The sequence below is a fragment of the Notolepis coatsorum genome (assembly GCF_963971535.1).
Source record: "Notolepis coatsorum genome assembly, chromosome: 20".
Classification (NCBI taxonomy): domain Eukaryota; kingdom Metazoa; phylum Chordata; class Actinopteri; order Aulopiformes; family Paralepididae; genus Notolepis; species Notolepis coatsorum.
The window spans coordinates 17,068,644-17,083,365 of NC_140184.1; the positions used below are offsets into that span (position 1 = coordinate 17,068,644).

A 14,722-nucleotide genomic window follows, 5' to 3' on the forward strand; every position below is an offset into this window, starting at 1 on the left:
TAACATTACTGTCTATGTAAACTAGATGAAAGTTAAGTTGAAAATGGGGGACCCTGATGTAAACGAGACGAAAGTTAAGTTGTGTATGTGTGTCGCAGTAGTGCAAATACTTGTCCAGGCCACTAATACTTGTCTACGCCACGAAGCCCCGCCTCAAACCCGTCCACGCCTGGGCTCTGTGGCTCTGCAGATATCCCCTACTCCGTCTAGGGCGGACTGCCGCGTAGTGACGTCATCCAAGTGGCAATGGAAAAGGTTGGAGGAGGTACAGATCAGAGAGCTTCCCTTGTTGCCCAGATATTGGCTATGGAGAACTTAATTATAACTACTAACTAATTTTAATGTGTAAATCGTAGTTATAAAATTAAGTTCGCTATAGCCAATATCTGGGCAACAAGGGGGGGGGGACTTTGGGAAGGATTATGAATCTCGACCTATAGACATGTCAAATAATAGTCTAACCGACAAAGGGAGAAAATAAACAGACCATGATAAAGATTGCTTTACACTGATCTTATACATATTATAAATGAGACGATACCACTGTCAGACCTCTCTTTTATTTATCTTTTATTATTACTAGAGAAGAGCGCCATCTTGTGGATTTATGACTGTAAAACGAATTGTATCCTGCTCCAACAATCCTAACGTTACTTGGAATCATTCACTTCTCACAAGGAAGTGGGTGAACAGAGCGCAATGAGTGGGAATGGGGGGGAGAACCTATCTAGAACTAGCAATACATTTAAAAGGGAATGGAATGCTATTCCTTTTAAGAATGAATGTTCTTCCTGTGCCCTGGGACAGTTCACTGGCTTTGTGAACCAGTGTTCTGCATGCACCACGTCCACTCCACTCTCTCCTAGAGCTAGAAATCAGAGAGAGAACTCTCCAATCAGGGGATGTAAGATCTGGGGCAACTCCATAGACAATGAATGGGGCTCTGACTTTGTGAGGCCATAACATGTTTGTGTGATCTCTTACACCCAAATGAGGTTTATGTTCAAGATTTGCTAGAAGGTCTAAACTAGAATTAAAACCACATTTGGGCTTAAGAGCTCACACAAACATTGTACGGCCTTATAAAGTCATAGCCCCATTCAATGTTTATGGACCAGCCCCAGATTTGAGCTTCTCTCTCTCTGATTTCTAGCGTTAGGAGAGAGTGGTGCATGTTCACAAATACTGACTTAATTGTCCTGGGACACAGTAAAAACAGGGCAGTAAGATGAACCAATATTTACATAAAATGACCGCTTGGCAAGAGGAAATGAGACAGAAATAAACCAAGTACATCTACCCACATTTCAGGATGTTTACTACAAAAACAGCACAAAAGAGGTATGAAAATATGACTTTTGACAATTTACGTTTTCCAAGTAGAAATCTGGACATATAAAATGGTAAATGGACTGCATTTATATAGTGCTTTTATCCTAAACGCCTTGCAACTTATGCCTCACATTCACCCATTCACTCACATTCATGGCAGAGGCAAGCAACCATGCAAGGTGCCAACCTGTTCATTGAGTTAAGTGTCTTGCTCATTTTACCCTACAGCCACCATTTAGGGAAAAAAGAAGAAAAAAAACCTGCCCTATACAGTAATCCAAGCTAACTTTCTTGGTAATTAGTTTGGTAATGACTTGTACTTTGTTAGTTCATTAACATGTATGCTATTGTCAGAGGTTGAGGCAAAGTCTATACAGGTTCCCAATACAGTAACACAGCCAATGAACCTATGCCTTTTTCTAGGTCTCTCATATGTAGCACCCTGAATATTCGACTATTATTCAGAAGTGCTGACTTGCCTTTTATCTCCCCTTTGTGCACAAAGACATGTTTACTAGTTTCCATTGATATTCTCTCGAAACAATGACGCAAGTTTCTCCTTCTCTCACCGGCTGGAATATGGATTATAAACAGTAAGCTGAATCATATTCTTTCCACCCAGTGCTTCCTGTGGGGCTAGTTGTCGGTACCAGCAGGGGGCGGCAGAGAAGGAAGCAAGTCAACGGGAACGGAAGTGAGGAGGGCCAGCCTCTTCGAGATTGGACTTGGACCTGGTCGTGTCTTGACAGAGCCCCGTTGTGGACCACACGGGTGAACGTATTGAACTTGAGTATATTGCGGGTTATACTAGAAATATAAGCATAGTAGCGTGTTGCATGTCCCCACTGAACAACCCTAGTGATACTACGAGTTATCCTAGAAGACAAGCGGTATAGCCAAGTGTTGGCTTATGTTAACGATATCCCCTCCAGTGAGGTGCCCAGCCAGCGTGGCTTGAAGAGGACCGGTGTTTAGAGGCACCCTGCGTCATTGTATGTTGCGGCTAGCAGGAGGGCTGTCTGGGACCCACAGAGTAGCTTCAGTTAAGGTAGGGCCAGATTATTGTCGCGCGTCGACCCAGCACCGGTCGTCAACAGCCTGCCTTCGCCGGCGTTCTGCATCTGCTCTGCACCGGCTGTCTTCAGCCCAGCACGGGAGTTCGTCCCGTCCAGCAGAGGTCGCCATCACCCAGCACGCGCTCTCAGCCCGCTACTGCTCCCTCTGCTCCAGCCCCGCTTGCTAGCGCCCGTGACGAGAGCGTTCGACGCCATCTTACCACCCGGACAGTGGTGGCGTGGCGAGGCCGCCATCTTGGTTGAGTACATTAGAGCTTCGGTGCTCAGGATCCTATTGCACAGTACACAGTGTGTCGCGGCCTACGGGCGAAGCTAATGGTTGCTAACCACAGTTCATAGGGGTACCCCATAAACATTACATGCCGGCATTAGTTTAGGACTTTTGTGAGGTAAAGTGGGCCCACCTTTTCATTTCTTTTGAGTGTAATAACGTGTATAGTCATGCCTCTTAATTTCCCGTCTCGTTAAAGCTGTTTCTTCCTGGGGTACATTAATGCTGCCGTAATATGTAAAGCCTTAGAGGAAGGTATTATTGTATAAGTGTTATATGTGTTATTATTATAATTATTAGTAATTAGGAATAATGATAGTATATGCCATACTGCCAGTAGTACTTGTCACTGCCCAGTATAAGTAACACTAAATGAACTAAGACGGGAATTGTGTGTGTGCGTGTCCATTATTGAGTCTAACCCTAACCCTTTTTGATGCGGGTAATATTATTATTATTTAACCCTTTCTCCTTCCAGTCATTAAGGTCTCTAGTGGTCGTCGAGGGAGGGTACTGCTTGCGGGAGGAACGAATCTATTTAGGCATATCAGTCACTAAATAATAAATAAACTCCTTTCTCAAAGATAATAACATCATGGAGGAATTACAATCAGGTTTCAGAACAAATCACAGCACTGAAACTGCCCTTACTAAAATAGTTAGCGACCTCAGGCTAAACTCCGATGCTGGCAAAGTCTCAATTCTTGTCCTATTGGACCTTAGTGCAGCGTTCGATACGATTGACCATAATATCCTGATCAGTCGTCTTGAAAGACTGGTTGGCTTTTCCGATCATGTACTAAATTGGCTCATAACATACATTAAGGGGAGAAGGTTCTATGTTAAGCTTGGAGACAATGTATCCGAGAAACATGACAGCAACTTTGGAGTTGCACAAGGAAGCTGCCTTGGTCCATTACTCTTCTCACTATATATGCTGCCCCTCTGGGACATCATTCGAGACCACAATGTATGCTTCCATAGTTATGCTAATGATACACAACTATATATCTCCGCAGAACCAAATAACACTACAGCCATACAGTCCATTACAAACTGTCTGTTAGCAATAAACAAGTGGATGAACAATAACTTCCTAAAATTAAACGAAAGCAAGACCGAAATCCTATTGATCGGCCCAAAAGCGAAAAGGGAAGTGCTGTGTGAAAACCTGGGGAGTCTGTCATCCTATGTAAAAACTGAGGTTACAAGCCTAGGTGTCATTTTGGACTCAGACCTGACCTTTAAGTCTCATATTAATAAGGCCATGAAAACGTCATTCTTCCACCTAAGAAACATAGCGAAAGTAAGACCTTTCGTAAATAAAAAGGATGCAGAGACACTGATTCATGCTTTTGTCTCAAGCCGGCTTGACTATTGTAATGCACTGTTCACTGGTCTTCCCAAAGCAACCATTGGGAAGCTTCAGCTTATCCAAAACTCTGCAGCTCGATTACTAACTCATACAAAGAGAAGAGAACATATCACTCCAGTCCTAGCCACTCTGCACTGGCTTCCAATAACTCATAGAATTGATTTTAAGGTCCTTTTCCTGACATATAAAGCTCTTTGAGCAAGGCCCAAAATACATAGCAAATTCCCTAGTTAGTTATCTGCCCTCAAGAACGCTACGGTCATCCACTACAGGTTTACTAGACACACCCAGAAACCAAAAGAGGATAGGAAGTATGGCATTTGCCAACTATGCCCCAAAACTATGGAACACACTACCAACACACATCAGAAACGCCAGCTCCATACACATTTTTAAAGGAAAATTTAAAACGTACCTATACAGTCTAGCTTACAAATAGTGTACCATGCCTTAGGGAAAGCGAGTATCTTATTGAAATGTTTTTATTATTATGTTTATATTTTTTATGTATTGATCTTTTACTGAAATGTTATTTTACTGTACTTTGCCTATTGCCGTACTTTTATTACTGTTGTCTTATTAATGTGATGCTTTATTTTTAGTACCCGGAGCTGCTAACTGGCTAACGTTATGAGAGCTAACGTTGCTACCTGCTGTACCCGGAGCTGCTGGCTAACTGACGTTATGAGAGCCAACGCTGCTACGTACTGTACTGTACATTGGTTTAGTGCACTTCCTACTTCCGGTTGCTGCTAAACAAGTACAAGTGCATTGGTTTAGTGCACGTTATGAGAGCTAACGTTGCTACCTACTAGATATTGGTTTAGCATTGGTTTAGTGCATGTTATGAGAGCTAACGTTGCTACCTACTAGTTATTGGTCTAGTGCACTTCCTACTTCCAGTTGCTGCTAAACAAGTACAAGTGCATTGGTTTAGTGCATTTCCTACTTCCTAACTGGCTAACGCTATGAGACATAACACAAAGACGCTATGGCTTGGAAAAGCCTGATGGATCCATGAGGCTTGGATAAGCCTTGTGGACCCAACTCTTTAGATGAGGGAACGGGTACATACGCACACAATACGCGACCACTGATGGATCCGTAAAGCTTGGATAAGCCTTATGGACCCAACTCTGACCACTAATAAAAACGTAACTACACTAACGTTATAAGAGCTAACATTGCTACCTACTGTGCAAGTGCATTGGTTTAGTGCATTTCCTACTTCCGGTTGCTACTGAACGGACATGTTTGTGCGGACCTGTTCTCCCAAACTGGTCAGCAAATGACTGTTTTCATTTTTACGTTATTATTATTATTATTATTATTATTATTATTATTATTATTATTATTATTATTATTATTATTATTATTATTATTATTATTATTATTATTATTATTATTATTATTATTATTATTATTATTATTATTATTATTATTATTATTTTTTTTTTTTACATTGATCTTAACTGTGACTTTATTGCTTTTATCGTTATATATGCCTATGTTTGTGTACAGCACTTTGAGCTACATGACATGTATGAAAGGTGCTTTATAAATACTTACTTACTTACTTACTTACTAGGTGTGGGAGGGTTAACGGAGGTATTGAGGGAAGTGAGAGCGAGTTGGGGAGTACTGCTGACCGCCCCGGAGAGACGAGGAAGACCAGAGTACCAAACCAGGTTGGTAAATCCCGGGCCCCATTCACTCCCACTACCGGGCCCCAGTTTGACGCTCCAGGCCCAAAGACGAGGGTGCAGTCAGACGGAGATCTACTGCGTCCAGCTACCTTGTGACTGCCAGCAACCGTTCCCACAAAGCAGGGATAATCCACCCTGCTACACATAGGTGCGCAAGGAGGAAAAGGAGAGAGATCTGAGCTTTATAATGACAGCCCAGTGCTAAGACAGGGGACAACTCTTGGGTGGAGGCCCACATCCACACAGAGACGGAGGTCTCATGACGGCATGCAGCTTGTTCATCTTCCAATGTTGGATCCACTCTCCGCCATCCGCCATCCTCCTCCATCTTCCATCTTCAAATATCTACACTGTTGTAGTCAAATGACAATATTGTGTATGTGTCACAGATTGAGTAAATCGAAAATGGACAAAATCAGGGGCACAAAGCACAATCCAAAGGTGGATACATCTACTGTTATACTTAATTTACATGCTCAGATATTGATATTGAACTGCCCAGGACAGGAATGCCCTACAGAGAGTGGTGTGCTCAGCAGAGCATACTACGGGTATTGCACTACCACCCATGCAGGACTTATACAACAGGAGGTGCAAATCCAGAGCCTGCAGAATAATGAAGGACCCTCACCACCCCAACAACAGCCTGTTCAAGCTGCTGCGGTCAGGCAAGCACCTCTGCATACACGCAGCAAGAACAGAGAGACTCAGGCTCAGCTTCTTCTCCCAGGCCATCAGAACACTGAACACTGATCTCTCCACACACAAGCACACATGAACACACACACCACACATCTGCACTCTCCCACACACAAACACACCACAGGTCACTTTAATCGCATGAGAAGAGGTCACTTTAAAGGATACTTGACTTCCTAACCAACAGACCCCTCCTGGATAGCAGCGTCCCACAGGGCTGTGTGCTGGGCCCTCTCCTCTACTCCCTCTTCTCCCACAACTGCACTCCTGTACATGGCTCCAATACCATTATCATGTTTGCAGATAACACAATGGTGGTGGGTCTTGTTCAAAACAATGATGAGTTGGCCTACAGGGAGGAGGTCCAGCACCTGGCAGGGTGGTGCGCTGACAACAACCAGGCCCTCAACACCAAGAAAACCAAGGAGCTCATTGTGGACTTCAGAAAGACCAAATCAGGCATGCACGCCCCCATCTGTATCAACAATTGGATGTGTCTCCTGTCTCAAATTCCTGGGTATCCACATCTCCAAGGACCTCTCTTGGACCCTTAACAACTCAAACCTGGCCAAGAAAGCTCACCAGTGTCTCTTCTTCCGGAGGAGACTGAGGAAAGGCAATGCACAATAACACTGCACACACTGTACATATATATATGTATGTGACCCTCAGCTCAGAACTAGGCAAAATCTGCATATGGCTCGCTGATAACAAACTATCATTACACATGGGCAAAACAGAGTCCATTCTCTTCCGTTCAAATAACAAACTCAGCAAGACCGACGGCTTCTCAGTTGCAGTGGGTGACAATATTGTCACAAGGAAAGAAGATATTACCTACCTGGGTTCCATCCTAGAGGCAAATATTTCCTGTGACAAAATGGCATCCAATGTAATAAAAAAAGTCAACCAACGAACTTGATTCTTGTACCGGATCTCCTCACTGGTAAACAAGAATACCCTGAAGACTCTGGCAGGAGCACTCATTCAAGGGTACTACGACTATGCTTGCACCTCATGGTACCAAAGCACCTCAAAGGCGCTAAAAACAAAATTACAAACATCTCAAAACAAATTGGTTTTGGCTTGACCTTACTCCTAGAACCCACCTCACCCCTGCCCACTTTGACAACCTAGGATGGCTTAGAGTAGACGACAGAGTACAGCAACTTGCAATGGGCCTGGTCTACAAGATACACTACACGACCAAGGTACCCATGTACATGTCAAAATACTTCCCAAAGGTCAGTGAATACCACGATCACAACACCAGAGGGAGCTCCACATGTTAAACCCAGATTCGGCTCAAACAAGGGACTAAACACGTTTCGCAATTATGCCACATCAATGTGGAATGCCCTACCCAAAGCTGTAAATGAATGTGAATCACTACCCACTTTCAAAAACACTCTCAAAAAACACCTACGGGAGACTGCAATTAGAAACTGGCCCCTGTAAATGTCCTAACACAACCCCCTCCAATGTACAGTAAAAATTACCAAGTATGGTCTTGTCAATATTCCAATGTACAGTTTTGCTTGTACAGTTGTACAGTGTCCCCCACCCACCCCTCCTACCCAACCCCCCCCCCCCACTCCTACCCAACCTCCCCCCTAACCTCGTTCTCAGCTTTATCTCGAGAGATGATAAAGCCTGGTAAAGCACTATGGCCGAAAGTGGGAATCAGGTAGGAAGTCCCGCCCCTGAAATCACGACACGGTGCTCATGAAAATGTATTCCCCCCAGAAACAACCTCGTTATCGCCTCCCTCGACAGGCTGACAGACCTGCTTGTTGTTTGTTTCGCTGGGGACTATAAACAGATCAGGGGGTGCCCGGAAACCGGAAAGCCTGTAGCCGGTATTTCTGTATTTCCAATTCACATTTTAGGAGGCATAGCTTTACCAGCCTACACCCCCCCCCCCGCCCCCCCCACCCAACCACCTCCAATGTACAGTACCCCCCCCCCACCTACCCAACCTCCTCCAATGTACAGTTTCTACGTCAAATGTATATACTCTTTTTTCTGGACTCTTTTCGTATCACAAACAGTACTGTATTTGCAAATCTGGTATGTCATAAATGTATAGATGTAGCAGTACTGTCTATCTGTATGTCATATATGTTACGATGAATTGAAAATGGGGGACCCTGATGTAAACAAGACGAAAGCCTTTCTCTGGTCTGCATCCCCTTAACAATTGTATGTATTGAGCTGTACTGTACTGTACCCAATTCTGTACCCAATTCTGCAATCTGTTAATAAAGTTTTCAATCAATCAATCAATCAATCAAACCTCTCTATACCGGTCCTGCTTGCATGGGTCAATAACTGTGGCACCGGAGTCAAGGTGGAGTGAGCATTCAGGTATTTTAATTTCTGGTGGTCTGAAATGGGACACATATTGTAACACCAGGCACAGTAGGTAGGTTGGTTAGTTGGTACATCTCTCTCTTAATTGACCATAACATGTACATCCTATACTCTGTTGGTTACAATATTCATCTGAGAAACTACATTGTTATCTCGTCATTGTGATTGTATAGTGTTTACATTTTACATTTAGTCATTTAGCTGACCCTTTTATCCAAAGCGACTTCCAAATTGTGAACAAGTCAGCAGGAGGGGTACATTTCTGGTAGCTAAGGGTCAGTAGCATACTAGCATTGTTCGTCAAATAGTGTTGAACTTGAATAGCATATAGTGCATAGTAATATAGACATTATACATAGACATTAGCATGATAGGTAGTAGTACAAGTATAGCAGTAAGGTACATAATAGTGCAGACAGTAAGACGTTTCTTTTAGTTGAGGGCGGAGAATTGGCGGGGTGGGGAGTTCATTCCACCATTGTGGAGTGAGGACAGAGAATAGCCTGCTACGCTTTGATGACCCCCCCTGGAGTTTGGATAGGAGTGGGTCTGAGGCGGCCAGAAGATGCAGAGTGTAGGGTCTTGGGTGTGTGTAGTTCCCCTCACTGCATGGTATGCCTGGTCAAGGACCTCGAAGCTGCCAAGCTGGTTTGTGTGGCAACGGGAAGCCAGTGCAGCTCTCTAAGAAGTGGGGTAATGTGGGCTGACTTTAGTAGATTGGAGATCAGGCGGGCCGCTGTGTCCTGTATAAGTTGAACTGACTTGGTGGCGGCAGCCGGTAAACCAGATAGCAGTGCATTGCAGTGGTCGAGGAGAGACATAACTGTTGATTGCAGGAGGAGTTGAGTGGCTTCTTTTGTCAGGAAGAGTTGGATCCTTCTGACGTTGCTCAGGAAGAATCTGCAGGTTCTGGTTGTTGAGGTCATGTGAGCAGAGAAGTTAATCCGGTCATCAAGGACTACACCTAGGTTCTTATAGCAGTCGGGGACAGAGCCACGGCTAGATTCTCCACTGTGATCGAAAGGTTGGTCAGCTGGGAGGATTCAATCGGCAGGTGAAGTAGGTTCAGTTTTGGGTGATTGGTTGTCATCCAGGCGGAAATCTGAGATTCAAGATCCGCTCAGAGACTTGGGTATCTGAGGGAGGAAAGGAGAGGAAGAGTTGAGTGGCAGTGGCATAGCAGTGATATGAGAAGGCATGCGAGGTGATAATGCTACCCAGAGATTTGGTGTAGAGAGAGAAGAGGAGAGGTCCAAGGACCGAGCCCTGGGGGGACACCTGTCTATAGAGGACGGGAGGCCGACTGATTACGTCTCCATGATACTTGGTAGGAGTGGTTGTCGAGGTAGGATGACAGCCATGCCAGCACAGAGCCTACAACTCCCATTCCTGCGAGGGATGTTAGGAGGATCTGATAGTTGACTGTGTCGAAGGCTGCTGACAGATCCAGGAGAATCAGGACAGAGAGGCCTTTCGCTCTTGGTAAGTGTAGAGCCTCTGTGACTGCTATGAGGGCCGTCTCTGAGGAGTGACCAGTCTTGAAGCCTGACTGATTTGGGGTCTACAAGGTCGTTCTGTAATAGATAATCAGTGAGCTGGTTGGATACGGTGCATTCAAGTGATTTAGAGAGGAAAGAGAGAAGAGACAGGGCGATAGTTATTTATGACGGTGACTATCAGGGCTGTTTTTTTTATGAGCAGTGTGAGGATGTCTGGTGCTATGGTCTGAAGGAGTAGGGAGGCTGTCGGATCCAGCTGACATGTAATGGGATGGTTCGACCGACTTCGACGTTATCATTGTCAACACTTCAGCGTCTGTAATAGGAGAGAAGGTGGGTTGGGAGAAGTAGCTGTACTCTACCTTTTTCTCAAAGAACGTGGCAAAGAGAGAGTGGAGGTGGGGGGCGGGGTGGGGGTGAGGAAGGAGGACATGGTGGCATGCAGTTTGTTGAGGTTCTTAGCCGGGAGCTCAATCTTAGGGTGAAAGAAAGAGGGTTTGGCATGTTTTTGGAGAATGCTAACAAGAGGTTATGATGTCACTGTGGTAGTGATGTCACCAGCAGTAAGGCGGGTATTTTTATACTTCCTTTGAGCCGCTCTCAGGCTCTGTCTTTCTTCTCTCACTGCATCTGTCAGCCATGGTCTGGGTGTGGAACGGCTGGCAGGCTTCTTGGCAAGGGGGCAGAGCTTGTCGAAGGAGATTCAGAGGGCTGAGAGGAGAGTGGAGGTTGCTGTATCTGGGGGGACATGGAACATAGGTTGCGTCTGAATGAGACAGTTTGAGCTGGAGTGGGTGGTTTGGGGTTTAGCACGAGAGTACAAAGAAGTGGTCTGATAGATGGAGGGGAGTTACCGTGGTGTTAATTAAGCTGAAGAACATGAGATCCAGGGAGCTGCCAGCTTTGTGGGTGGGAGGTATGATAGTGGTAGTCAGGTCAAAGGATTGTAGGAGAGAGACCACTGTGGCAGACTGAGAAGAGTCATCCAGGTTGAAGTGACCCATTAGCACCAGGGGGGTGCCATCTTCTGGGAAGGAGCTTAAAAGCATCTGCTGTCTGGAAAGTATTCGAGGGGACCTGGAGGGCGATAGAGAATAACAGTGGTGAGATTGAATGTACTAGAGATACCGCATGATATTCAAGAGAGTAGAGGGTGAGATTAGGTAGTGATATTAAACGTGTAGTCCATGAGGGTGAGGTCAGAAGACCATGCATCCACCACGCCTGGAAGGTCATGGTGTGTGAGTGAAGGTGTATGCTGTAGATAAAGCTGCAGGCATCGTCTAGTTATCTAGTGTTATCCAGGTCTCGGTAAGAGCCAGAAGCTGGGGATCTTTACTATGGGCATAGGCAGCTATGAAGTCTGCTTTCCTGATGGCTGATTGCAGTTCCATAAGCCTCCACATACAGCGACAGCCGACATTTGTGGCCGTAGACAGGTAGCGGAGGTTGGCAGGGTTGCTTCCAAACTGGCTTTACAAACGTACACTGTTACAAACACACACTGTTACAAACACACACTGTTACAAACACACACACACACACACACACACACACACACACACACACACACACACACACACAGACACACACGCACGCACCCACACTGTACACAGTATATATGCATTTATACTGTATATCTGTATATCCATACCTACTCTTATTAGTTATTAGACCACTGGCTAGTAAGTATGGTTTACTATCATAGCGACAGACTAGCTGCTTAGTTGCAGCCTAAATAGCTACAACTGACTGGGGAGGTACTGGCTATACCCCATATTAATATGGTAAAAACATATATATAATCATGGATTGGGGCTTTAAGTATGCCTAGCATATGATATACTTTGTTACTTTTACAGTATGTTGCCCGACTATGATAACATTTGAAGACCTTTATCTCGAAACATGCGGTTCCGGAAGTCCTTTGTCAAAAAGACCTTTATGCTGAAAATGCGGATCGGAAGTCCAAAGGGTTCCGCTGCTGTCCGGCTTGACGCTCCTGTCACTGGTGTGTTTTGTTGAGTGAGTAACATTACAGGAGTTTCGGTGTCGTGGTGGTGGATGTCACTTGAAGAAACTGCCTTCTCTCCTCGACATATCTTAAACGTCTGTATTTGGATTGATCCGGTGAGTCATTGGAAAAGTTTTGCTAACGTTTGCTAGGCTAGCATAACATTAGCAAACCCCGTTACTAACATTAGTTAGCTAGCTTTAACCTTAGCTGAGTAAAACTCCATCCACTAGAGCTGCTGAGGAGCCAAATGTCAGAGAACTCCACACATACCCAAGTTAGCTTAGCTAGCTAACGTTTAGTTGAAGGACATAACGCTTAGGGGAAATTATTTAGTTAAGTGATCTCACAGTAGTTTTACTGGACAGTTTTCTTGGAAATAAAGACTGTGTTAAATGTTGTTGTAGCTGTGTATGTTGTTAGCAGCAGGACAACAAAAACAGCTAGCGTTTGCTATAGTTAGCTAACCACGCTAACGTTAGCGGTCTTGTTATGGTCGTGGTTGTGATTGATTGATTGATTGAAAATGTTATTAACAGATTGCAGAATGGGTACAATACAGTACGGCTCAATACACACAATTGTTAAGGGGATGCAGACCAGAGAGAGACTTTCGTCTTGTTTACATCAGGGTCCCATATTTTCAATTCATCAGGACATACATGACATACAGATAGACAGTACTGCTACATCTATACATTTGTGACATGTGACAGGTTGCATATTTACCAGCAAATTAAATGGCCAGTTCAACCCTTTCACTTTCAGGACTGTCATCACTTGCAGGTTATTTTCTGAGATACTGTAACGGTACCCTTGTGTTTGCTTGACTGTTACATGATGTCAATAAGGTCTCTGTAAGGGCAACCGAACAAGAAAAGATGCCAGTGAGGGAATATGGTGTGAAGCTCTTTCCAACGCGTGGTGCTTGTTGATAATAAATGATGTCTTCTCCTTGAGTACGTTTGAGAGTTTTTATTGTTACTTGCAGAGTGGACAAAAATAAGCATAACGTAAACTCTGTGTTTTAAACTGGAACTTAAACAAAGGATAAGTGCTACAAAGTAAACCTGAAAAGTGACTCAATATAACTGAAAACAAAACAAACGCGCACGGTTAAAAGACCGTGTGGCTTCCCTGTGATAATTACCCAATTCCCTCCCGCTGCCCACCTGTGAACACATACATATAGGCTGCGCCAGTGCGCCTGAGAAGATCTGAGCCCCGCCTCCTATGCCCACTGCCCAGCTAATTAGTCAACACCTTCACAATAACACAGCGCCTTAGTTCAATAAAGTACCCACCAAAGAACATCAAATTGGCTACAACAGTCTCCCTGCTTCATATCCGGCCCGTTATGTGTCACAACTTCAATCAAATGCCACTACACTGACTGACCGAGTTCTACTGGCAGCTGAGCTTCTGATTTACTGCTGCTGTCCAGTGATGTTCTTTGCTACAACTTTACTGTCAAACCTTTGTCAACGCATTACATTAACCACCTGCTGCTAGGCTGCTACCCATCTGTGATTCTGCATCTGATTATGTGTGTCTCCCTTTTATCCAGGCAACACAGCCATGCGCAGCTGCGTGTGGAGCTCTAGGGCTCTGTCACCTGCCCTGCTCCCCCGGCTGCTGCTGTCTCATGCTGGGTGTTGGGGGACCAGGTCAGGCCGCCATGCCTTCTGGACCTCTCCTTGTTGCTTGGCCACCCCTGCGGACACCCAGCCCATCCCTCTGCCCAGCCAGGCCCGCGTGGTGATCTGCGGAGGGGGGATCGTGGGGACCTCTGTGGCCTACCACCTGGCCAAGCTGGGCTGGACGGACATAGTGCTCCTGGAGCAGGGGAGGTAAACAGCCACTGTCTCTCTTCTTGTTTCACCCTCATCTTGGCAGGTAACTACGGAAGCGTATATTGCTGCCACACCAGAAACGTGAAACGAGATGTTTTTCACATTATAACAATATATGTTCACGTTATTACGACAAACGTATCACATTATAACAAGAAACTTTTCTTGTTATAACAATATACTATTTATCACCTTATAACATAACATTTTTACATTATAACGTGATACTGACCATTTCTTTCCGTTTCTGGTGTGGCAGCCAGCAATAAGTTTCCGTAGGTAACGGCACTTGTCAGTATGTGTTTATTATTGAATGCAGACCGTAGCTAATGAGCACAGTGTTACACGGTAATGGTCTATAATATCGTAGGGCAGGGCGATTCACAGAGTTTCAATTTCAATTACAATCTTGGCTTCCCACGATCATGAAGACAAGATAATTGAGATAAAACGATTATTGTGCCGCATGCTGTGTTGCTCTCATTTTGTCTTGTAAATGCAGCACGCACTTCTTTACAGTGGTT

The 14,722-nt window shown here is 44.7% G+C and overlaps 1 protein-coding gene across 1 annotated transcript in view; it reads left to right on the forward strand.

Moving 5' to 3' along the window:
• Positions 1-12,329: 12,329 nt before the first annotated feature.
• Positions 12,330-14,722, forward strand: part of pdpr (pyruvate dehydrogenase phosphatase regulatory subunit) — a 53,386-nt gene continuing 50,993 nt past the window's right edge. Inside the window, exons 1-2 of the mRNA XM_084337621.1 lie at positions 12,330-12,461; positions 13,913-14,195. Of these exons, the coding sequence (XP_084193747.1) occupies positions 13,924-14,195 (272 nt within the window). The 5' untranslated portion in view covers positions 12,330-12,461; positions 13,913-13,923. The remainder of the gene's footprint in view (positions 12,462-13,912; positions 14,196-14,722) is intronic.